The 23,587-nt window shown below is 39.6% G+C and overlaps 2 protein-coding genes across 26 annotated transcripts in view; both read right to left on the reverse strand.

Moving 5' to 3' along the window:
* The window catches only part of LOC126068466 (uncharacterized), a 1,054,989-nt gene that overhangs the window by 326,968 nt on the left and 704,434 nt on the right, over positions 1-23,587 (reverse strand). For 10 of the 24 annotated variants that reach the window (XR_007515695.1, XR_007515691.1, XR_007515687.1 and 7 more), the window contains exon 2: positions 9,961-10,034. The exons of 1 other annotated variant lie outside the window; for it this stretch is intronic. Coding sequence is in view for 7 of the 23 variants with exons in the window: in XM_049871012.1 (XP_049726969.1) it covers positions 9,961-10,034 (74 nt within the window). In the remaining 16 variants the exon portion in view is untranslated. Of the gene's footprint in view, positions 1-8,779; positions 8,884-9,960; positions 10,035-22,035; positions 22,741-23,587 lie in introns of those variants that run through there. 13 more of the 24 variants (XR_007515696.1, XR_007515694.1, XM_049871011.1 and 10 more) reach the window with 7 other exon arrangements.
* Positions 1-23,587, reverse strand: part of LOC126068451 (ral guanine nucleotide dissociation stimulator-like) — a 480,137-nt gene that overhangs the window by 38,346 nt on the left and 418,204 nt on the right. The gene's annotated exons all lie outside the window — the stretch shown is intronic.

Below are 23,587 nucleotides of genomic sequence, written 5' to 3' on the forward strand. Positions count from 1 at the left end.
ACCTCGTTGAGGGTCTTCCTCTCTTTCACTGACCCTCCATCCACCTTACCAAGCGTGATGTCCTTCTCCAGGGACTGATCCTTCCTGATAACACATCCAAAGCATGAGAGAAGAAGTCTTGCCATCCTTGCTTCCACGGAGAACTCTGGTTGTACTTCTTCCATGAGAGATTTGTTCGTTCCTCTGGCAGTCCATGGTATACTCAATATTCTTCGCCAACACCATTAATTCAAAGGCATTGATTCTTCTTCAGTCTTCCCTATTCACTGTTCAGCTTTCGCATGCAGATGCAATTTAAAACACCATGGCTTGGGTCAGGCCCACCTTAGTCTACAAGGTGACATCTTTGCTTTTTAACACTTTAAAAAGGTCTTTTGCAGCAGATTTACTCAATGTGTCCTTTGATTTCCTGACTGCTGCTTCCATGGGTGTTGATTATGGATCCAGTAAAATGAAATCCTTGACAACTTCAATTGTTTCTCTGTTTATGATGATGCTGCTCACTGGCCCAGTTGTGAGGATTTTTGTTTTCTTTATGTTGAGGTATAATCCATATTGAAGACTGTAGTCTTTGATCTTCATCAATAAGTGCTTCAAGTCTTCTTCACTTTCGGCAAGCAAGGTTTTGTCATCTGCATATTGCAGGTTGTTAACGAGTCTTCCTCTAATCCTGTTGCCTCATTCTTCTTAATATGGTCCATATTTTCGGATTATTTCCTCAGCATACAGATTGAATAAATATGGTGAAAGCATACAACCCTGACACACGCCTTTCCTGACTTTGAACAATGCAGTATCCCCTTGTTTAGTTCCAACGACTGCCTCTTTATCTATGTACAGATTCCTCATGAGCACAATTAAGTGTTCTGGAATTCCCATCCTTGGCAATCATCCATAATTTGTCATAATCCACACAGTCGAATGCCTCTGCTCAGTGAATGTAAAACAGAGGTAAACATCTTTCTGGTTATCTCTGACTTCAACCAAGATTCATCTGCCATCAGCAATGATATCCCTCTTTCCATCTCGTCTTTTGAATCTGGCTTGAATTTCTGGCAGTTCCCTGTTGATATACTGCTGCAGCTCATTCTAAATGATTTTCAGCAAAATTTTACTTGCGTGTGATATTAATAATACTGTTGCATAATTTCTGCATTCAGTTGGATCACCTTTATTTGGAAGGAGCACAAATACTGATCTCTTCCAGTTGGCTGGCCAAGAAGCTGTCTTCCAAAATTTCTTGGCATAGACAAGTGAGCACTTGCAGCACTGCATCTGTTTGTTGAAACATCTCAACTGGTAGTCCATCAATTCCTGGAGCCTTGTTTTTCTGCCAATACCTTCAGTGCAGCTTGAGCCTCTTCCTTCAGTACCATCGGTTCTGTTGACCAATTCTTTTTGGTATAGTGACTCTGTGTATTCCTTCCATCGTCTTTTGATGCTTCCTGTGTCACCTAGTATATTCCTTGTTGAAGCCTTCAATATGGCATCTCCAGGCTTGAATTTTTTCTTCAGATTTTTCAGCTTGAGAAACGTCCAGCATGTTCTTCCCTTTTGGTTTCCTAACTCCAGGTTACTTTGTCTTCTGGAGCCACCCTTTGAAATCTTCTTTTTGCTCTTTTACTTCATCACTTTTTCCATTTGCTTTAGATACCTGAAGTTCAAGAGCAAGTTTCAGAGTCTCTTTTGACATCCATTTTGGTCTTTTCTTTCTTTCTTGTCGTTTCAATGACCTCTTGCTTTTTTCACGTATGATGTCCTTGATGTCATTCCACAACTTGTCTGGTCATTAGTGCTCAACGTGTCAAATCTATTCTTGAGATGGTCTCTAAATTCAGGTGGGATATATTCAAGCCTGTACTTTGGCTCTCTTGGACTTGTTCTTATTTTCTTCGGCTTCAACTTGAACTTATATATGAACAGTTGATGGTCTGTTCTGCAGTCGGCCCCTGGTCTTGTTCTGACTGATGATACTGAGCTTCTCCATCATCTCTTTACACAGATGTAGTTGATTTCATTCCTGTGTATTCCATCTGGTGAGGCCCGGGTGTATAATCGCCACTTATGTTATTCGAAAAAAATACCTGTAATGAAAAAGTCATTGGTCTCGCAAAATTCTATCCTGCCATCTCCAGCATCGTTTCTATCACCAAGGCCATATTTTACAACAACCAATCCTTCTTTGTTTCCACCTTTTGCATTCCAATCACCAGTAATTATCGATGCATCCTGATTGCATGTTCAATCAATTGGAGACTGCAGAAGTTGGTAAAAAATCTTTAATTTCTTCGTCTTTGACCTTAGTGGTTGGTGCGTAAATTTGAAAAGTAGGTCACGTTAACTGATCTTCCTTGCAGGCGTATGGATATTATCCTACCACCCACAGCATTGTACTTCAGGATAGATCCTGAAATGTTTTTTGATGATGAATGCAATGCTATTCCTCTTCAGGTTGTTGCTGCTGGCATAGCAGACCATATGACTATCCGATTCAAAATGGCCAATACCAGTCCTTTTCAGCTCACTAATGCCTAGGACATTGATGCTTATGTGTTCTATTTTGTTTTTTATGATTTCCAATTTTCCTAGATTCATACTTTGTACATTCCAGGTTCCAATTATTAATGGATGTTCACAGCTGTTTCTTCTCATTTTGAGTCGTGCCACATCAGGAAATGAAGGTTCTAAAATCTTGACTCGATCCACATCATTAAGTTAACTCTACTCTGAGGAGGCAGCTCATCTTCTGGGACAGTCTCTGACAATGTTCCACTGCTATCCATAAGGTTTTCACTGGCTAATTCTTTTCAGAAATAGACCACTACGTCCTTCTTCCTAGTCTGTCTCAGTCTGGAAGCTCCACTAAAACCTGTCTGCCATGGGTGACCCTGTTGGTATCTGAATACCAGTGGCAGAGCTTCCAGCATGACAGCAACATGCAAGCCCCCACAGTACGACAAAATGACAGACACATGGGGGAAGCATTATTAACAACTGCCAAAAAGTGGAAACAACCTAAGTATCCATCAACAGATGAATGGATAAAATGTGGGAAATCCATACAATGCAGTAATTCAGCCATGAAGAAATATGAAGTTCTGATACATGGTAAAACATGGATGAACCTTGAAAAGATTATACTGAGTGAACTAAGTCAGACACTACTGGACAATATTGTATGACCCACCTATATAAAATCTCTATGCATAGAGATCAATGTTTATTAGAGCTTACTAAGGGCAGGTGGGAGGGGAAAATGGACAGTTATTCCTTAAGGAGTATGGAGTTTCTGTTAAGGATGATAATAAAAAAATTTGGAAATGGATAGGGATGACAACTGCACAGCATGGTGAGTGTAATAAATGTCACTGAATTGTACACATACAAATGGTTGAAATGCCAAATGTTTTGTTATACGTATTTTACCACACACACATACAAAATCCATTTGTCTAATGTGCTCTTTGAATGGGATCTTTACCTACGTGTGATTTCATAACGCCATCTGGAAAATGTTGGTTTACTGAGTTATTCAGTTCTTCCAAATGTTGACACAGTTCATTATATAATATCACTATTACTATCATTATTACCACGAATGTCTTTACTAGAATGCTATCAAGCTCAAGGTGGCCCATACAGATTTCCCCAAATTCTAATTTTTGCCTGAAAGCTCCAATTTTATTAGTAACAAGTTCATTTTGTTCATTTTCAAAGAAATGTTTGCCAAATACCCAAGTCTGAATAACCATGGTTTTTCAGTTGTTCTTTCAATTAAAGAAGATATTACATGAAAATGGGGAGGGGGGTAGCTGAGCTAGCAACTCAATCACACAAATTCTTTTCCTCTGCAGCACATACCCGTTTTATCACACAGATACTCTAGAGCCAAGTAGAGTAAAATTTAATTTGTACTGAAAAAGAATCTGAAGGAAAAATGAGGTTTTTTTTTAACTGTATGACGTGAAGTATTCATGACAGAGAAGAATACACACTACTAGACAATTCAGTGCCACTGCCTTGATTTCCTCCTAAGGTATCAGCTGTTTTACTCAGCATTGCTTTTGTATCTTTAATCCAAACATCAAAGCGAAAAGGGCATATAATATTTTAGTATTAATATGAACAGGTTTTACTCCTAAGGGTTCAAGGACTACACTTTGAAAACTACTGACTTACATATACAAACAAGTCTTTAAAATGTAAGATATGTGCATATTTAAATTAAAACTAAAAAGCCTATTGCCAGTGGAGACCATTTCGACTCATAGTGACCCTATAAGATAGAGTAAAACTGTCCCATCAGGTTTTCAAGGCTGTAGTCTTTTTTTTTAGTCTTTACAGAAGCAGACCAGCACATCCTTCTCCCACAGAGGGGCTGGATTTGAACTGCTGACCTCTCGGTTAGTAGCTGATCGCTTAACCACTGACCACAAGGGATCTAAAACGTCTCCAGACGTCAATATGTCCCCCAGAAGCAAAATCCTATCCGACCCAACATTGAGAAGTAGTGTTTTGAAGGAAAACCGCCTAGGAAGTCTAACCTTGACTTTTTTTTTTTTTTTAACAAAACAAAAAAAAGGAATAAATTCAATTTGAGGTCTATCTTCCTATCTTTCCTAAACTTAATTATTCGATGATGGAATGCAACTGTCCATTCTGAGTCCCACCTACAAACAACACCTGAATAACATTACCAAATTAAACTCTTTCTACTAGGGAAATGAGATTACCAATTTCAGGAGTGATATCTTCTATATCTCACGCGCATTAGAGAGGGAAGATAGACCAAGGTTTCTCAACCATGGGAGTGCACATCAAAATAACCTGAGGTGCTTTTTTAATATACGTCAGGATACCATCTAAGCCACACCAAATCAGAATTCATTCAGCAATTACTTGAGTGTCCACTATACGCAAAGCACTGTAATAGGTGATAGGGATTGTCTCAGACATCTAGTGCTGCCGTAACAGAAATACCACAGGCGCACGGGTTTAACAAAAAGAAATTCATTCTCTCACTGTCTAGTAGGCTAAAAGTCTAAATTCAGGGCGCTAGATCCAGAGGAAGGCTTTCTCTCTCTGTCAGCTCTGGAGGAAGGTCCTTGTCATCAGTCTTTCCCTGGTCTGGGAGCACCTCACACAGGAACCTTGGGTCCAAAGGACAATCTCTGCTCCTGGCACTGCTTTCTTGGTGGTAGGACGTCCCCAACTCTCTGCTTACTTCCCTTTCATCTCTTCAGAGATAAAAGGTGGTGCAGGCCACACCCCTGGGGAACTTCCTTTATACTGGATCAGGGATGCGACCTGGTAACGGTGTTAAAATCCCACCCTAATCCTCTTTAACATAAAATTACAATCACAAAATGGAAGACAACCACACAATACTGGAATCATGGCCTAACCAAGTAAACACATACATTTTTGAGGGGGACATAATTCAATCCATGACAGGGATGCAGCAATACATAAAAGACACATGGTCCCTGTCCTCTTGAAGTTCACATTCCAGTACAGGGAGACACCATAAACATGTAGACAAATAAACAGGATTACCTCAGTCTATTAAAAAAACAAAACACGAGGGAAAGTTTAGTCCAAAGGACGAATGGACCACAACTACCACAATCTCTGCCAGGCTGAGCCCAGAACAACTAGATGGTGCCTGGCTTCCACCACCAACTGCTCTGATAGGAATCACAATACAGGGTCCTTGTACACAGCAGGAGAAAAATGTAGAACAAAATTCAAATTCAAACACACAAAAAAACACCAGACTTGCTGGTCTGAGGGACCTTGAGAAACCACAAGCCTAGGGCCCCCGGATACCCTTTTAACTCGGTACAAAAGTACTCCAGAGGCTCCCTCTTAGGCCAAAGATGAGACAAGTCTATATGGCGGACAATAACACACCTGAGCAACTGACTGCATAATTTAACCATGTTTATGAGACTAAATGAACACACCAGCACAAAAGCAAAGATAAAGAAAGCAGGAAGGGACGGGCAAGTGAACAAATGGAAACAGGGAACCCGGCGTGAAGGGGAGAGTGTTGACACATCAAAGCGTTGGCACCCAATGTCCTAAAACAATTTGTCTCTTAATTCTTTAATGAAAAACTAATTTGCTCTGTAAACTTTCACCTAAAACATTACTAAAAAAAAAAAAGGCAAATAGAAAAAACTATAATGGGACCAATTTCACTACATTCTCACCAATATCAGTAAAGATATTATCAAAGTACTCAATGTTCTAAGTGAAAGTTGTATTTTTGTATTTAGAAAGGCCATGACATAATCATGTCCATACATTCAAAATTACTTGTTCTATGTTTGGTGGTGGGCAAAACTATGGCTCCTACTCTTTGGGAAATTTTAAGCTCAAGACTAAATAGGTAAATTCTCTCACCGTTTCAATTTTAACTTACATCAGTTCAATGAAAACAATGTTAAATTCCTGAAAAAAGTAGAATTTAATGGTTTTATGAATAAGCGGGGAAAAGAGCACCTGTACTCCCGAAGGCAACTTTGGGCAATAACTAAGGGTGATCCAAAGCAAGGTATTCCCCAGAAATTACTCAAAACAAAAAAGCATCCCTTGGCAAGCTGACAATCACAAGGATTGTTTACAAAGAAATCAGGCAGGGTTCTGCATTTTGTACTTCTGTGAAGAACTGGTAGCAAAAATTTGAAGGCAGTCAATTTACTGCTCTTAAATTTTTCTAAGAAGCAAGTACAAAGCCTCTTACCTAGCCTACCTATGGTTTAAAAAAAAGAGCTGTGGGTTCCAAGTAAGTAAAAGGCCAAACACTTCCCTGTTATGTCAACTACTAAAAAAAAAAACCTAAAAGGCACTGCTATTATCAGCCCAGCCTTCCTTGAACAGTCAAAAATAAATAAGATGCCAGAGGATGTTTAGGCTTTCAGTACACACCCCACTCCATACACACAAACAATAAAGCAATCTGTTCAGCCTGTAACAAACCAAAACACCAGTTGCTGTCCAGTCAGTTCCAACTCGTGGCAACCCCACGTATGTCAGAGCAGAGCTGTGCTCCACAGGGTTATCGACAGCTGTTTTTTTGTAAGAAGATTGTCAGGCCTTTCTTCCAAAGCACCTCTGGGTGGACTCCAACCTCCAATCTTCCCGTTAGGAGCTGAGCACATTAACCATTTGCACCAGCCGGGGACTCCCATAATAGCGGTTTTCTCAAACTGTTGCTGTACAAACCTCACAGAGAGCTCTCATGATTCCCTCTCCACATCACTCTGTCACAAATTTGTAAATATTTCGTGCTTGCAATGAAGTAGCTTCTTGGATACAAACAGCTTTTAACTGCCCAAAAGAATGAAGGACCAATTCCAGAGAAAAAGGCAGATTCACCTTCCTCTTTGAACCTGTGATTTGTCACTGCCATCTCTAAGCATTCAGAGCCCAGTCTTTGCAAAGTCGGTTCCTAAAGGCTCAAATTGAACGACAAAACTCTAAATAAACGTTTCCAATGGCTACCACCCCACAGCTGTAAGAATAAATTTCAAGCCCCTTAGTTTAGAATTGCCCCTATATACTCTTCCTCCCCTAGTCTCAGCTCCTGCCATCCCTCCTCAGTCCTCATCAACTAACAGCATGTATAAAATCATCAGGCACATAATCCCCAGCTGACAAGATGGGAGGATAAAGATGAAAGTCAGAGACTGTCTCTGCGCTGCGCCACAGGGCCCTCTCCCAGACCTTAACTGAAGTCTTTCTTTGCTTGTATTCTTTCTTATTATAACAAATGGGTAAATGTAGGTACAAGTAAAGGAGCCCTAGTGGCACAACGGTTAAGCCCTCTGCTGCTAACCAGTGGTTTGAGCCCACCCAGTGGTTCCACAGGAGAAAAGACCTGGCAATCTGCTCCCGTAAAGATTATGGCCTAGGAAACCCTATAGGGCAGTTATACTCTGTCAAAAGGGTTGCTCTGAGTTGGAATCAACTCAACAGCACACAACAACAACAAATTAAAAAGTTTCTGTGAATTTTATAAGCAGTTATAGAGAATTAGCAAACCCAGGGGGCAATAAGCCAGCAGGGGCTAGCAGGACAGAGATTTGTGAAGACCCAGGTCTGGGCAGCTGCGTGACAGAGAAAGGCTGCACAGGCTAGTTCCAGGGGACGAGAGAGAGAGAGAGGGGCCAGCTGGTCTGAAGTGATGGGAGTTGTGCAGACTTCTGAGCCTATGGCTGGTACCCAATGACCTGGCCCTAGGTGGCCAGGGATGAGGTCTAGTTTAACTCTGGGTGGTAAGGGTAAGAGAGACAAAGTGCCATGTAAGTGGTGACAAGGAAATGACAAAGGTGAGGTTTGCCCACCTTGCCCCTTTAGCAGTGCATACACTTTGAAAAACACTGCTCTAACCAGGACTCTGCAAATCAAAAGGTCAAGGATTCTCCAGAGGTCAGTTTGTGGCCAAACTGAACCGAGCAACTCAGCGAAGTAGGCTTAATACAACAAAGCTCAGGTTCACTGAAAGAACCAAGAATGAAAGAAGCTGTGGTCAGAGAAAAGAAATTTCAAGTTCAGAACTGCAGCTACAAGGAGCAAAGAGAGGCACAAGGTGAGCAGGTAAGGAGTTCACTTGACATTAATTGAATCTGTAAGCCAATAACTTACCAAACCTGAAACTTGAGACTGTTGAGTCGATTCCAACTCATAACGACCCAACAGGACAGAGCAGAACTGCCCCACAGCGTTTCCAAGGAGTGGCTGGTAGATTCAAACTGCTGACCTTTCAGTTAGCAGCTGGGTTCTTAAACACTATGGCACCAGGACTCCAGTAATTCATGAGAACATGCAAAATAGTCTCTGTAGTGATCAACTGTAACAGTCAAACCGTCAGAGCACCTAAATTTAAGTGAAGGTGATATACAGAAATTCAGTTTTATGATAAAAGCTAAAAGATAACTTATTCTATTAAAGGACTTCATATTTCAAATCATTTACAGTAAGTTTCTTTAAAATAACAAGTTCATCCATTGTTAAGTGAGTAGATTAGCCATTACTGAATATATACACAATCACACAGAAACATTTCTATAGGACATACAGCCCATATTTCATTTCCCCCCTTGACTAGCTTCTCTATTAGGAAATACTCTAACCAGTTCTCTCTCACTGTCCCTGCTACAAGATCACATGAGAATGTCTGCAAGGTTACATAGCTCCTTGGCCTCATTTACTCAAGTCTCTTGATCCCAGACATCTTCCCTATTTGAATCCTGCAGGCTCTCACAGACATGCTAGTTTCTAACTACTTGCTCGTACCTCGGATTAGGCTACTTACCTGTCTTGCCTAACTAATATTACACTTGCTACTCTGATCTAGTCACCTGGTTTCAACCCTACTGACGCTGCAGTTGCTTACATATCCTTTAAAAGCCAACTGTTGTTAACAAACAAGTCCAACAAACTCCAAGAACATGGCACGCCTATTTCTCCAGGTTGTGGCTCTCACTTGCTCAGCCTTTTATAGTTCTCCTGGGAACACTTTCCACATGCTGGTAACGATCCAGTTTGACACTGCAACCACACACTGCCTAGCGTGTAAGCTTTCAAAACTGGGGGAAATCCCTAAGTATTTAGAGAACTATGCAATATAGAAGACTCTTGTTTATTATTCATATACAAATGCACCCAACTACACACACACACACGCATGCACGCACGCACACACACACACACAGCTACTAACCTTAAGGGTGGAGGTTCGGACCCACCCAGTGGCACTACGGAAGAAAAACCTGGCGATCTGCTTCCATAAAGACTATATCCGAGAAAATCCTACAGGGTGCAGTTCTACTCTACACACATGGAGTCGTCATGTCAGAATCAACTGGACAGCCATGGGTTTGGCAAGACAGATAGATAGAGCTTTCCAAGTCCTGTTTGATTAATTATGTGATTTTACCCCATGGAACTTACACAGATTTCGCATACCATGTTTATGAAGAAAGTAGGTTCTTTCTGACTTCCACCATTCCCAATCCAAAATTTCCCTGCAAAGGAAGAGGGAAAGAGTAAATATCATCAATAAGGTTTTCTTCACATTTTTTCTTTGTTAATTGCAGGCAACATTTAACAATATAATCTGCATCAAGATGAAAATTTATAGTTCTCTTAAATAATTTTCTTAGTGATGGAGATTAAGAAAAGGCACATGTTCGGCACACCCCACGGAACACAAATCTACCAAACATGTCCTTGTGGTTTTCGATCTTCTAAAGGGAATCCACCAAGCGCTCCTTGGAAACTCTGTCCTATAAGGTCACTAGGAGTTGGAATCGATTCAATGGAAGCAGGTTTGGTTTCTTTCGTTTAAAGGGATATTTTAAAGAGGTTATGTATGACTCCTGTCCAACGAGTACAAAAGAGAACAATATTACAAAAGGGATATAAACATCGAGAAGGACTCCACCCACTCCACCTTGGGTTCAATTAGCCACTTCTCCCTTGGCGCTCCAAAGTACAGGTAAGACACTTGCCCTTATCTGAGTCCACCTTATTCCATACCAGAAGGCAGACCCTTTGTTTTATATATAGATGTATCTCCAGCATCAAAGACCAGGAGGCAGTAAGCATGCAAATGTTTGTCATTTAATAAAATTATCAGGATGTTAACAAAACCATTTCCATTAAAATTATTACAGAAAAAAAAAAACACAATATTTACCTACAGTCCCTGTAAGTCAACAACTGAAGACTATTGTCGTCAGGTGCCATCGAGTTAGTTCCAACTCACAGCGACCCTATGTACAATAGAATGAAATACTGCCCAGTAACCGCGCCATCCTCACAATCCTTGCTATGTTTAAGCCCACTGTTGTAGCCACTGTGTCTATCAATCTTGTTGAGGGTCTTCTTTTTTGCTGACACTCTACTTTACCAAGCATGATATCCTTCTCTAGGGACTGGTCCTTCCTGATAACATGCCAGAAGTACACGATCTCACCATCCTCGCTTCTAGGGAGCATTCTGGCTGCTACTTCTTCCAAGACATATTTGTCTGCTCTTCTGTCAGTTCACGGTATATTAAATATTCTTCGTCAACACCGTACTTCAAAGGCATCAATTCTTTCTCAGCCTTCCTTATTCATTGTCCAGTTTTCACATGTATATGAGGCAACTGAAAATACCATGGCTTAGGTCAGATGCACCTTAGTCCCCAAAGTGACATCTTTGTTTTTTAATAATTTAAAGAGGTCTTTGCAGCAGATTTGCCTAATGCAATACGTTGTTTGAAACTGAAGACTACCATATAAATGAGTTTAAAAATACAAATGGCATAGACAAAGGGCCATGGTTCCCAAACTCTGATCCTTTAATAGTAATCTAAGAAACCATACTGGCTAATGTAACAATGGATGGTATAATACGTAAATTCCAAAACTGTGGCATAACACAATAGTTTATTTTTAATCCCTGCATACAGAAAGACCAAAATCAGTGTTAATGATCAGTTTGAGGAGGGTGGAGACGACCCAGGCTGACAGATGCTCAGCTCTATTTGACCCCTCGTTTCCAATGTTGCTCTGTCATACCTACAACTGCCAGACAGCAGGTGGGGAAGAGAGAGGATCGATCGAGGGGGCTTCGTATTTGCGGTGGATAAAGTGACACTCAACACTTCTGCTTAATTTCCTATGGAAAGATCTCAATCATATGGCCATCCCCAACAGCAAAGGGACTAGTAAATATAGGTTAGCTGGCATCAGGGATAAAAAGAAACAAGCTTGGTAAAGAGCAAGTCTTTATCACAGAAGTTTTTAAAAAATACAGATTCTAAGGTATTATCCCAGGTGATTCTCATTCAGCAGGTCTACCAGGACCCAAAGAACCTGCATTTAATCTCGCCAACTGACTGTGATGTATGTCCAAGTTAGGAAACACTGGCTTAGGTAGTAAAGACCATGAGGCAAATGGGAAAAGCAAAACAAAAAATTTTCATGTTAAAGTTTAAAACAATGTACTGGATAAAAGGAAAACTAAAGGATAACGAAAAATTGAGCTAATTCTTCCCTACTTTGGCCTGTAACAGCAGCCTCTCGTAGCTTTCTTCCTACCTCTTGTAGCTTAATTTCAGGTTTCCTTTTCTCTATTCATCCTATAGTCTCCATTATACTCTCACTGACCGCGAGCTCTGCTCATTCCTTGAGTGACCTCATTCACGTTAATTATCACCTAAAACATTTTTTTCTGAATCCAGCCTCACATTTAACCACCTAGGATTTCCAAGGTGGTGCAGACGCTGAAAACACTCGAATACTAACCGAAAGGTTGACAGTTTGAACTCACCCAGATGTGCCTTGGATGACAGGCCTGATGACTGGCTTATGAAGGATGACAGCCTTGAAAACCCAGTTCTACTTTGCACACATGGAGTCGCCATGAGTCGGAATCAACTTGATGGCAACTAACAACTATAACACTTCTCCAATGTAGATGTCCTGCTAGCATCCCAACATATCCAAATATGAATTCATCTTCCTGCCAAACCAGTTCCCTCTGTTTGTTCCCTAACCACCTAGGCCGCCTAGTTAAAACCATAGGAATCATGGAGGTACTGTCCTGCTCCTTCAGCCTCTATAATCCAGTTACCAAGTACTATCCATTTTTGACTTCCTAAAAATCTACCATCTATCCCCACTTAAAAAACAAAAAACCAACACTGTCACCAAGTTAATTATAGGACACAGCAGAGCTTCCCCACAGTGTTTCCAAGGAGTGGCTGGTGGATTTGAACTGCCAACCTTTTGGTTAGGAGCCACAGCTCACTGTAGCTCTTAGTCACTGTGCCACCAGAGCTCCACTGCCACTGTCTTATTTCAGGCTTTCTTTTCTTTTCAAATGATAGAACTACCAGTTCCCCAACCTCCAGCTTCATTTTCAACATCAATCTATATATTTTACACTAGCTCTCCTTCCTCACGATTTGTTCAAGATTCACATCTGACACTGATTTCCTGCTTCAGATCTTTCAGTGGCTCACTACTACTTTCAGAATAAAGTTCTAACTCCTTAGAACTTAGCTCACAGGATCTTCGTGATACGGCCCCTGCATATCTCCAAGAGGGTCCTCTGTTGACACGCCGGGTCCTCTGTGTTGGAGCCATTCTTACCCCAGACATTTCTCCAAACATATTCTCGTATCCTTTGGAGTCTGGAATAGCACTCAATGTACAGTAAATGAATCAATCAAATGAATGCATGAATAAAGTCGTGCTGAATTTGGAATGGCAGACTGGTAGCTAACTGGAATCATCAAATAAGCAAATGTCAGAGAGATTAGAACTTAGGTGAAAATTCAAAACCAGAATCACAAATTTGACAATCACTAATAAAAAAGCAATATTTAGAAATCTTGAGAATGGACAAGTTCCGACAATATACGACCTTGGCTAAAGCCAGGGGATCTTTCCTTCTAGTTATATGGCTATATCATGGACCCAAGGTGGGAACTTCTTATCCATGTATAAGAAGCTACCAGTCAACGAACTAGAGATAGAAGGGAACTTCCTGAAACTGATAAAGGCCATCTATGAAAAACTCACAGCTAGCATCATACTTAAAATAAAAGACTGAATGCTTTCCCCAGAAGATCAGGAACAAGATAAGGATGTCTACTCTCACCACTTCTATTCGACACTGTCCTAGAGATTCTGCTCAGGTCAATTCATCAACAGGAAGAGATAAAAGGCTAGGCTGGAGAGAAGTAAAACTCTCTCTATTCACAGGTGACATGATCTCATATACAGAAAATGCTCAGGAATCCATTCAAAACTATTAGTACTAATAAACAAGTTCAACAAAGTTGCAGGGTACAAGAGCAATATACAAAAGACAACTGTATTTCTATACACAATAAACAATCTGAAAATAAAATTAAGAAACTTGTACTCTGGAAACAACATCATTGAAAGAAATAAAAAAAAAAAACTAAATAAATGGAAGGACATCCCATGTTCATGGGCTGAAAGACAATATTGCTAAGAAGGCAGTATTCCTCAAACTGATCCACAGATTCGATATAATTCCCATTAAAGTCCAACAGCCTTTTTGGCAGAAATTAACAAGTTGATCTTAAAAGTTATGTGGAAATGCAAGTAACCCAGGAAAGCCAAAGTAATCTTGAAGAAGAAGAATAAAGTTGGGGGACTCATGCTTTTCAGTTCCAAACTTACTACAAAGCTACAATTAAGACAGTATGGTACTGATATAGCCCACCGGAACAGAATTGAGAGGCCAGAAATAAATCCTCACATTTACAGTCAGTTGATTTTTGACAAGGATACCAAGACAATTTAATGGGAAAAGAATAGTCTAGACACACAAAAAAATGAAGTTAAACTCCTACCTCATAGCATATGCAAAACTTACTCAAAATGGATCACAGACCAAAACGTAAGAGCTGTAACTATACAACTCTTTGTACTAGTTTCCTAGGACTGCCATAACAAATGACAACTTGGTAGCTTACAACAAAAATTTATTTTCTCACAGCTGAGGCCAGAAGTCTAAAATCAAGGTGTCTACACAGCTGCCCTCCCTCCAAAGGTTTTAGGGGAGACTTCTTTCTTGCCTCTTTCAGCATCTCAGGCTCCAGTCGTCCTTGGCTTGAGGGTACGTGATTTCAATCTCTGCCTCCATCTTCACATTGCCTTCTCCCATATGTTTCTAGGTCTCTCAGTCTTCTCCTTTTCTATCTCTTACAAGGACATTCCACTGGATTTGGAGCCCACGCTAATCAGGGTGACCTCATCTCGAGATCATTACCTTAATTACATCTACAAAGACCCTCTGTCCAGGTAAGATCACATTTACAGGATCCTCAGGTATGGACTTGGACATGTCTTTTTCAAGACCAGTGTTCAACCCACTACACTCTTCATGACTTTGAGTTAGGCAAATATTTCTTAGATGTGACAACAAACGAACAAGTAACCAAAGAAAAAATAAATTGGGCTTCATCAAAATTAAATACTTTTATGCTTCAAAGGACACCATCACAAAAGCAAAAAGACAGGTTACAGACTGGTAGAAAAATCTGATAAATGTTGTATCTGATAATGGACTTCTATCTAGAATATATAAACAACTCCTACAATTCAATAATAAAAAGACGAATAACCCAATTAAAAAAGGAAAAAAGGATCTTAATAGATACATCTCCAAAGATAAGAAGACAATCACAAAGGACATATGTTATTTAATCCCATTTATACAAAATATCCAGAAAAGGCTAATCTACACAGACAAAAACAGTTCAGTGGTCATCTACAGCTGGAGAGGATACGCATTTAGGGAGTGACAGCTTAGAGGTGAGGGGTTTCTTTTTGGTATGAGAAAAATGTTCTAAAATTGATCGTAATGATACTTGTTCAGTTCTGTGAACTGAACTGTATAATTTAAATTGGTAAATGATATGGTAGGTGACTATATCTCAATAAAGCTACCTAAAAAAGAAAAAGTGATCAAATTTTTCAATCCAGAAACTGATGCAAGGGAAAAGGCTACCTCTCCAAAGTAATTTGTGCTCCCTACTATAAAATATATTAAAAAAATATAAAATATACAAAAAAAATTATTTATATTTTATACTATAAAATATAAAATCAATCTCTCTTTTTTATACCTTAGATAACAGGAAATGAAGTTAAATGTAGCGCTCAATTGTAATAACTCTCATTCTAAGTTTTAGAACAAATATTTCTTACCTGATTTTACTTTTTAAGTATTTTAATTATCCTATGCTGCATGTTTTAATGTTATCTGTGGCCTTAAACCCTTACAAGTACAAAAGATTGACTTTTAAGCTGATAATAAACTAATAAATTAAGTGGCCTTTTCCCTAAAGCTGTGAAGTAATAACTGCATCCAGACTGTTTTCTATGCCAATCAGAAAATACAGAGAAGAATGTTAGTAATTTTTTCTTTTTTTTTTTTTAATGAGCTTCAAATAAGGAGGATAGTTATCATATAAATAAGAATGGGGAATGGTGGAAATAAAAACTAAAAAGCATAGGATAATTGTAATCATTCTAACTTTATATTTGTACACAACATACTAATAACCGGAGATTTCATTAAATTTTGTTCTCAATCAGAAGTATTACTGTGTGAGTGATTTGATTTCATGTGGCCGTCTACCAGGAACATTATCCAAAACAAAACGACTTCATCCCGAACTACTCTGTCCAGACACACAGCATTTTTCCAAGGTCACTTCACCCCAGAGTACATTCACAAAATATCAATTTTATGTTAGACTAGAATAATAAAAACCAAATAACAAGATAAAATGCTGAAAAACCTAACACAACCCAAATCTAAACACCTGGATTATCTGATTCTTTTTTACTGCCTTAATCAATGTTTGACTGCATTTTCATAAAGTTTAATTTATCCTGCTGGGACTAAATAACAACGACAACAAAAATATACAATTAAAAAAAAAAACCAAACCAAACCCTGTGCCATCGAGTCAATTCCGACTCATAGCAGCCCTATAGGACAGAGCAGAACTGCACTATAGAGTTCCCAAGGAGCACCTGGTGGATTCGAACTGCCAACCCTTTGGTTAGCAGCCATAGCACTTAACTACTACGCCACCAGGGTTTCCAAAATATATGACAGTCACTCTCAATTGTACTTACAAGTGAGCCATTAATATGGCTATGTGGGACCTTTAAACATATACTCACTTCCGTTCAAACTTTGGTTAGTACTTAATGTCCTCAGTTTATACTCAAACAGATTACATACAATCTGATTTACAGCAATAGCCACCCAACTGGCCTTGGGTGTTTATCTGTCTGTTGTAATCTACTCTTCTAAAACCTGTAATACAGTGGTAATTTAACTTTCAGGGGTCATAGGCCCCTCTGAGAATCTAAAAAAAGTTATGGGCCCTCTTGAGTAAGTACATATACTCACATTTCTCTCCAAGTCCTTCACAGACTCTAAGAAAGCACAGCTATAATGACTTCTCATTGCCTACCAATCAAATCCAAACTTCTTAGCCTGATATTTAAAGTACTTCATAATGTAGTCACAGTTAACCTAGGTAATTTATCTCTCGTTGTTTTTCAACTACTTGCACCAATCATGGCACTCTCTCTCTCTTTACTATTCCAACACAGGCACACCATCCTCTTTCTGGCTTGACCTTATGGTTCCCTCTTTTTGCTTTCATGCACAACTGTCTGCTTTTTACAAATACTTCCAGGTAAACCTAAAAAACCTCCCCTGCCGGGACGGTGTCCCTCTGTCCATGATCAGATCATCTGCTCCTTTCTGAATTCTGAGACAAGTTACCTACATCTCTTATAGAGTTCACCATGTTCTACCTTGTATTATACCAAAACCCTTGTTGCCGTCGTGTCGATTTCTGACTCATGGTGACCCTATAGGACAGAGTAGAACTGCCCAATAGGGTTTCCAAGGAGCACCTGGTAGATTAGAACTTCCAAACTTTTGGTTGGCAGCCATAGCCCTTAACCACTATAGCACCAGGGTTTCCTTGTATTATACAAAAAGTTAGGAAACATAAAATACACTTGTTCATTATATTTTCAAATAATATGCTTTTTATGTTTGTCTTCGACCTCCACAACGCTTTTCATGTGAAGTATCTCACACACTCTGTATTTATTTGTATCTTTTCTCCTCTCATAGCCAATAAGATCCTTCAGGGCAGACACAGTACCTAATGTGCTCTTGGGTGTCCCACAGTCACCAGCAGAAAAGGAGTACCCTTGATATAAAGTACCTCAATATCTGGGCCTCAGTGTTCTTCAGACACTTCATGCATTCTGTACCCCAAATTACAAGATTTTTCAAGGATCATCTTCCCCTGTGCCTCCATAAACAAAGTTCAAAGTACAATGTTCTACCCCCTTAGTGGGTACTAGATCAACCGTGAACTTACTAAAATAGTAGTGAAGTTATTCTCTCTACTCACTGAGATATGCCAACCCTACTATTATGGATTGAAATGTGTCCCCGTAAAATGTGTGTCAACTTGGGTAAGCCATGATTCCCAGTACCGTGTGATTGCCCACCATTTTGTGATCTGATGTGATTATCCTATGTGTCGTAAATCCTAACTGCTATGATATGTCAGATGGATCCTGGCTGAAAGCAGAGAATACCAGAAGGATGCTTACCTGTGTTTTATTGACTATGCAAAGGCATTTGACTGTGTGGATCATAACAAACTATGGATAACACTGCGAAGAATGGGAATTCCAGAACACTTAATTGTGCTCATGAGGAACCTTTACATAGATCAAGAGGCAGTTGTTCGGACAGAACAAGGGGATACTGATTGGTTTAAAGTCACGAAAGGTGTGCGTCAGGGTTGTATTCTTTCACCATACCTATTCAATCTGTATGCTGAACAAATAATCCGAGAAGCTGGACTATATGAAGAAGAATGGGGCATCAGGATTGGAGGAAGACTCATTAACAACCTGCGTTATGCAGATGCCACAACCTTGCTTGCTGAAAGTGAAGAGCACTTGAAGCACTTACTAATGAAGATCAAAGACCACAGCCTTCAGTATGGATTATACATCAACATAAAGAAAACAAAAATCCTTACAACTAGACCAATGAGCAACATCATGATAAAAGGAGAAAAGACTGAAGCTGTCAAGGATTTCATTTTACTTGGTTCCATAATCAACAGCCATGGAAGGAGCAGTCAAGAAATCAAAAGACACACTGCATTGGGCAAATCTGCTGCAAAGGACGTCTTCAAAGTGTTGAAGAGCAAAGATGTCACCCTGAAGACTCAGGTGCACCTGACCCAAGCCATGGTATTTTCAATCGCATCATATGCACGTGAAAGCTGGACAATGAATAAGGAAGACCGAAGAAGAGCTGACGCCTTTGAACTGTGGTGTTGGCAAAGAATATTGAATATACCATGGACTGCCAAAAGAATGAACAAATCTGTCTTAGAAGAAGTACAACCAGAATGCTGATTAGAAGTAAGGATGGTGAGACTGCATCTTACACACTTTGGACATGTTGTCAGGAGGGATCAGTCCCTGGAGAAGGACATCATGCTTGGCAGAGTACAGGGTCAGCGGACAAGAGGAAGACCCTCAACGAGGCGGACTGACACAGTGGTTGCAACAATGAGCTCAAGCATAACAACGATTGTAAGGATGGCGCAGGACCGGGCAGTGTTTCGCTCTGTTGTGCACAGGGTCGCTATGAGTTGGAACCGACTCGACGGCACCTAACAACAAAAACAACAACATAATATTAATGAGGCAGGACACGATCTACAGAATTGGGTTGCCTCTTTTGAGATATAAAAGAGAGATGGGAGCAGAGAGGAGACAGACCTCATTATCGCCAAAAGAAGAGACAGGAAAGCGTGCATCCTTTGGATCCAGGTTCCCTGCACTGAGAAGGTCCTAGACCAGGGGGAGATTGATGACAAGGATCTTTCCCCAGAGCTGATAAAAAGAGAAAACCTTCCCTTGGAGCTGGAGCCCTGAATTCAGACTTCTAGCCTCATAAACTCTGACAGAATAAATTTCTGCCTGTTAAAGCCATCCACTTATGGTACCACCCACTTACGGAGCACTAGATAACTAAAAAGCTTGTTCATAAAAACCTTCAACATATCAAGAATTCTCACCTAATGACCACTAACCCAGAAGGGAGCCCCAGTTATAAAACAGATTCAGAAAACATACATAACAACATCCCAAATTATATATGCAATACATACATTTTATGTGTATATATATGCCTTTGAGTTGTGGTGTTGGCAAAGAATGTTGACTATACCGTGGACTGCCAAAAGAATGAACAAATTCATCTTAGAAGAAGTACAGCCAGAATGCATCTTAGAAGGGAGGATGATGAGACTTCATCTCACATATTTTGAACAAGTTATCAGGAGAGACCAGTCCCTGAAAAAGGACATCAGGCTTGATAAAGAGATTGTTGTCGTTAGGTGCCGTGAAGTTGGCTCTGACTCACAGTGACCCTATGTACTACAAAACAAAACACTGCCCGGTCTGCACCATCCTCACAACCATTGTTATGCTCGAGCCCATTGCTGCAGCCACTGTGTCAATCCATCTCATTGAGGGTCTTCCTCTTTTTTGCTGACCCTCTCTTTACCAAGCATCATGTCCTTCTCCAGGGACTGGTCCCTCCTGATAACATGTCCAAAGTATGTAAGACATCGTGCTACATCAGGAAATGAAGGTTCTGAAAGCTTGACTCCATCCACATTATTAAGGTGCACTCTACTTTGAGGAGGCAGCTCTTCCCTAGTCATCTTTTCAGTGCCTTCCAACCTGGGGGGCTCATCTTCCAGCACTATATTAGACAATGTTCTGCTGCTATTCATAAGGTTTTCACTGGCTAATTCTTTTCAGAAGTAGACTGCCAGGTCCTTCTTCCTAGTCTGTTTTAGTCTGGAAGCTGACATGAAACCTGTTTGCCAGGGTGAAGGGGAGGACCAGGAAAAAAGAAGACCCTTAATGAGATGGACTGACACAGTGGCTGCAAGAATGGGCTCAAGGATAACAACCATCATGAGGATGGCGCAGGCCCAGACATGTTTCGTTCTGTTGTACGTAGGGTTACTATGAGTCAGAACTGATCTGACAGCACCTTACAACAACATCAACAAACACTACAGGAAGCAGTGAAATAGCATACAAATATAGGAACTTTTTTAGGAACCCCTAAACATGATATGGAAACCCTGGTGGCGTAGTGATAAGTGCTACGACTGCTAACCAAAGGCTCAGCAGTTCGAATCTGCCTGGCGCTCCTTGGGAACTCTATGGGGCAGCTCTACTCTGTCCTATAGGGTCGCTATGAGTCACAATCGACTCGACAGCACTGGGTTTGGTTTTAAACATGACATGGAGCTACAGAGGCTGCTCACCAAAAGGTGAGCAGTTTGAATCCACCGGCCAGTCCTTGGAAACCCTATGGGGAAGTTCTAGTCTGTCCTATAGGGTCACTATGAGTTGGAATTGACTCGATGGCAATGGAAACATAATATAAAAGTTTACAACCAACTGACTGATACTACGACATACGTGAACCTTAAAAATAGTATGTTAAATGAAGGAAGTCAGACAGAAAGAACCACATATTATACTACTTTGTTTATATGAAATAATCAGAATAAGTAAATCCATAGAGACAGATAGCAGATTAGTGATTGCCAGAGGCTGAAGGGAGGAACAAATAGGGAGTGACTGCTAATGGGATATGGGGTTACTTTTCAGAGTAATGAAAATGACCTGAAATTAGACAGTGGTAATAACCGCACAACTTTGTGAATATACTTAAAATCGCTGAACTGTACACTTTAAAAGGGTGAGTTTCACGTTATATAAATTACATCTCACAGTTTTGGGTGGCGCAAATATTTAAGCCCTCAACTACTAGCCAAAAGTTGGTGGTCCATACCCACTGAAAGGAGCCTAAGAAGATAGGCCTGGCAAGCTGCTTCTGAAAGGTCAGAGCCTTGAAAACCCTATGGAGCACAGTTCTACTCTGTATACATGGGGTAACCACGAGTCAATATATATAGCTTTCAATATATGTGACCTAAATTATACTTCAATTTTTTAAAGTTTATGACCAATGATCAATTTGGTCATTTTACCTTGAAGAAAACTTTTCAATAGGAATCTTACTTAGTACTTTGTTTTCTCAAGCTGATTAAAACTACAGGTTGCAAGCTAGCTCCCTACAAGCCCCTTTTTAAAGCCATAGCATTAAATTCTTACAAAAAGGTATTTTTGTATTAAGAATCCAGAGTGCTGAATTCCTTAAAAAAAAAAAAAAAAAGGAGTTCTAAAGACACTAGGCATACCTGCACAGTTAACAATGGCAGCAAGTAACATACCTGCTCCTACATGCTGTGATCTCCAGACATCACTCCCTATTGTAGTCCCCATAGGCATGTGAATTTGTGATCCCTGATCTAAACAAAGATTGTCTATCTTTCTTATTATAATGAATGTACTATGAACCACTAATAAGTTAAAATTCCATCATGTAGGATTACATTTTTATTAACTTGAAAGAGAAAAATACCAACAGCAACACCTGTTGAACAAAACCCTACAACTATTACAGATTCATGCTGTGTAAACTAAAGCGAAATAATCTGGGGAAAAGTTCATGTTTCTACTCTACAAAGAATAAGAAATTAATTTTAGTTTAAAAAGTCTTAAATTATTTTCACCAATTAATACACAGTAGTAAGAAATAACTTTTTACCCACATAATTAGGTACTGGCATAAGATGAAGGAAAGCTCTCTCATTCAGATTACTGATTCGGTATTTGAACAAACTGCTTTATTTGCTCAGTGATTTTATATTTAAACCATCTCTAAGTCTCCTGATGCTTAAACGCACAATGAAAAAATGACCACTACCCATCTACAGCTTGTACATATTAGGCTGTATTTTACAAAGCTAGAAGAAAACAAAATACAAGATGAATATGGAAACAGATCTAGAAAAGTAGGTTCTACTACTTCCAGCCTCAAATGTAAATGAAGCCAATTCGTTTTATGCTTTACCTGTTATTCTTTGAGCTAAATGTATGTCAAGTACCTTCCAGCTTTAAAACTCACCTGTACTTATTCAGATCTCATCCTGCTTTCCTCCAAATAAAGTAATTCATCTTAGCTGAGCTGCTTTTTCTGTAGATGAGAAAGTTCAAATAGTATTTACGTTCCATTTCACTTTTACCATCACTTCTAACTCTAAAGTATCAACATACAAGACGACTTCTGAAACAGCTATTCCGTTCAAACTAGGCAAAATTAAAAATTAAACTCGTTTCTGAATGTCTGCCAAAACAGAGACAAGATAAGCCAACCAACGGCTTAGTGATTTACAGGTAAACCTCAATGCTCTTCTACCTGCTCTGAGCCAGGCCATTTTATTAACTTATCCAAGTACCCTCAAGTTTACAGGTGATGTTTAAATAGATCAACTTTACCACTTAGTATTACTAGATATTATATAAAACTGGAGTAGCATCACAGTAACTTCATGAGTGCAATTCCTAAATACCATACACAAAGGGGCAACTGGATTTTATGACCAACTGAAAACACAATCCTCTTTCTGTTTAAACCTGACAGTGAATAAAATAGTGTGCTCTCCTAAAAGTTCACCAAATCCCTAACACATAATTTAAATCATAAAAATAACTTTCCCAAAAGTACAGGATTAGAAACTCAAGAAAGCTAACAATCATTACCTCAGCCTTTACTTATGGGAACACAAAGTTATTTAGAATGGTAAAAATTTGAGGAAAATCTAGATCTTGAGTTTCGCACCCCTTGGAGTATAATGTGAGATAACTGTACACGAATCAGTTTCCAAAGAGAAACCAATTTGTTTTATTTCAACTGTGCTTTGCTTGTTATTCTTTAACAGTGTTGTTCAATAAAACTTTGTCTGATGACAGAAATCTTCTATTATCTGTGCTGTCCAGTAGGATAGTTAACAGTCACATGTAGCTACTGATCACTTGAAATG

Source organism: Elephas maximus, chromosome 27 (genome assembly GCF_024166365.1).
Source record: "Elephas maximus indicus isolate mEleMax1 chromosome 27, mEleMax1 primary haplotype, whole genome shotgun sequence".
NCBI classification, from domain to species: Eukaryota; Metazoa; Chordata; class Mammalia; order Proboscidea; family Elephantidae; genus Elephas; species Elephas maximus.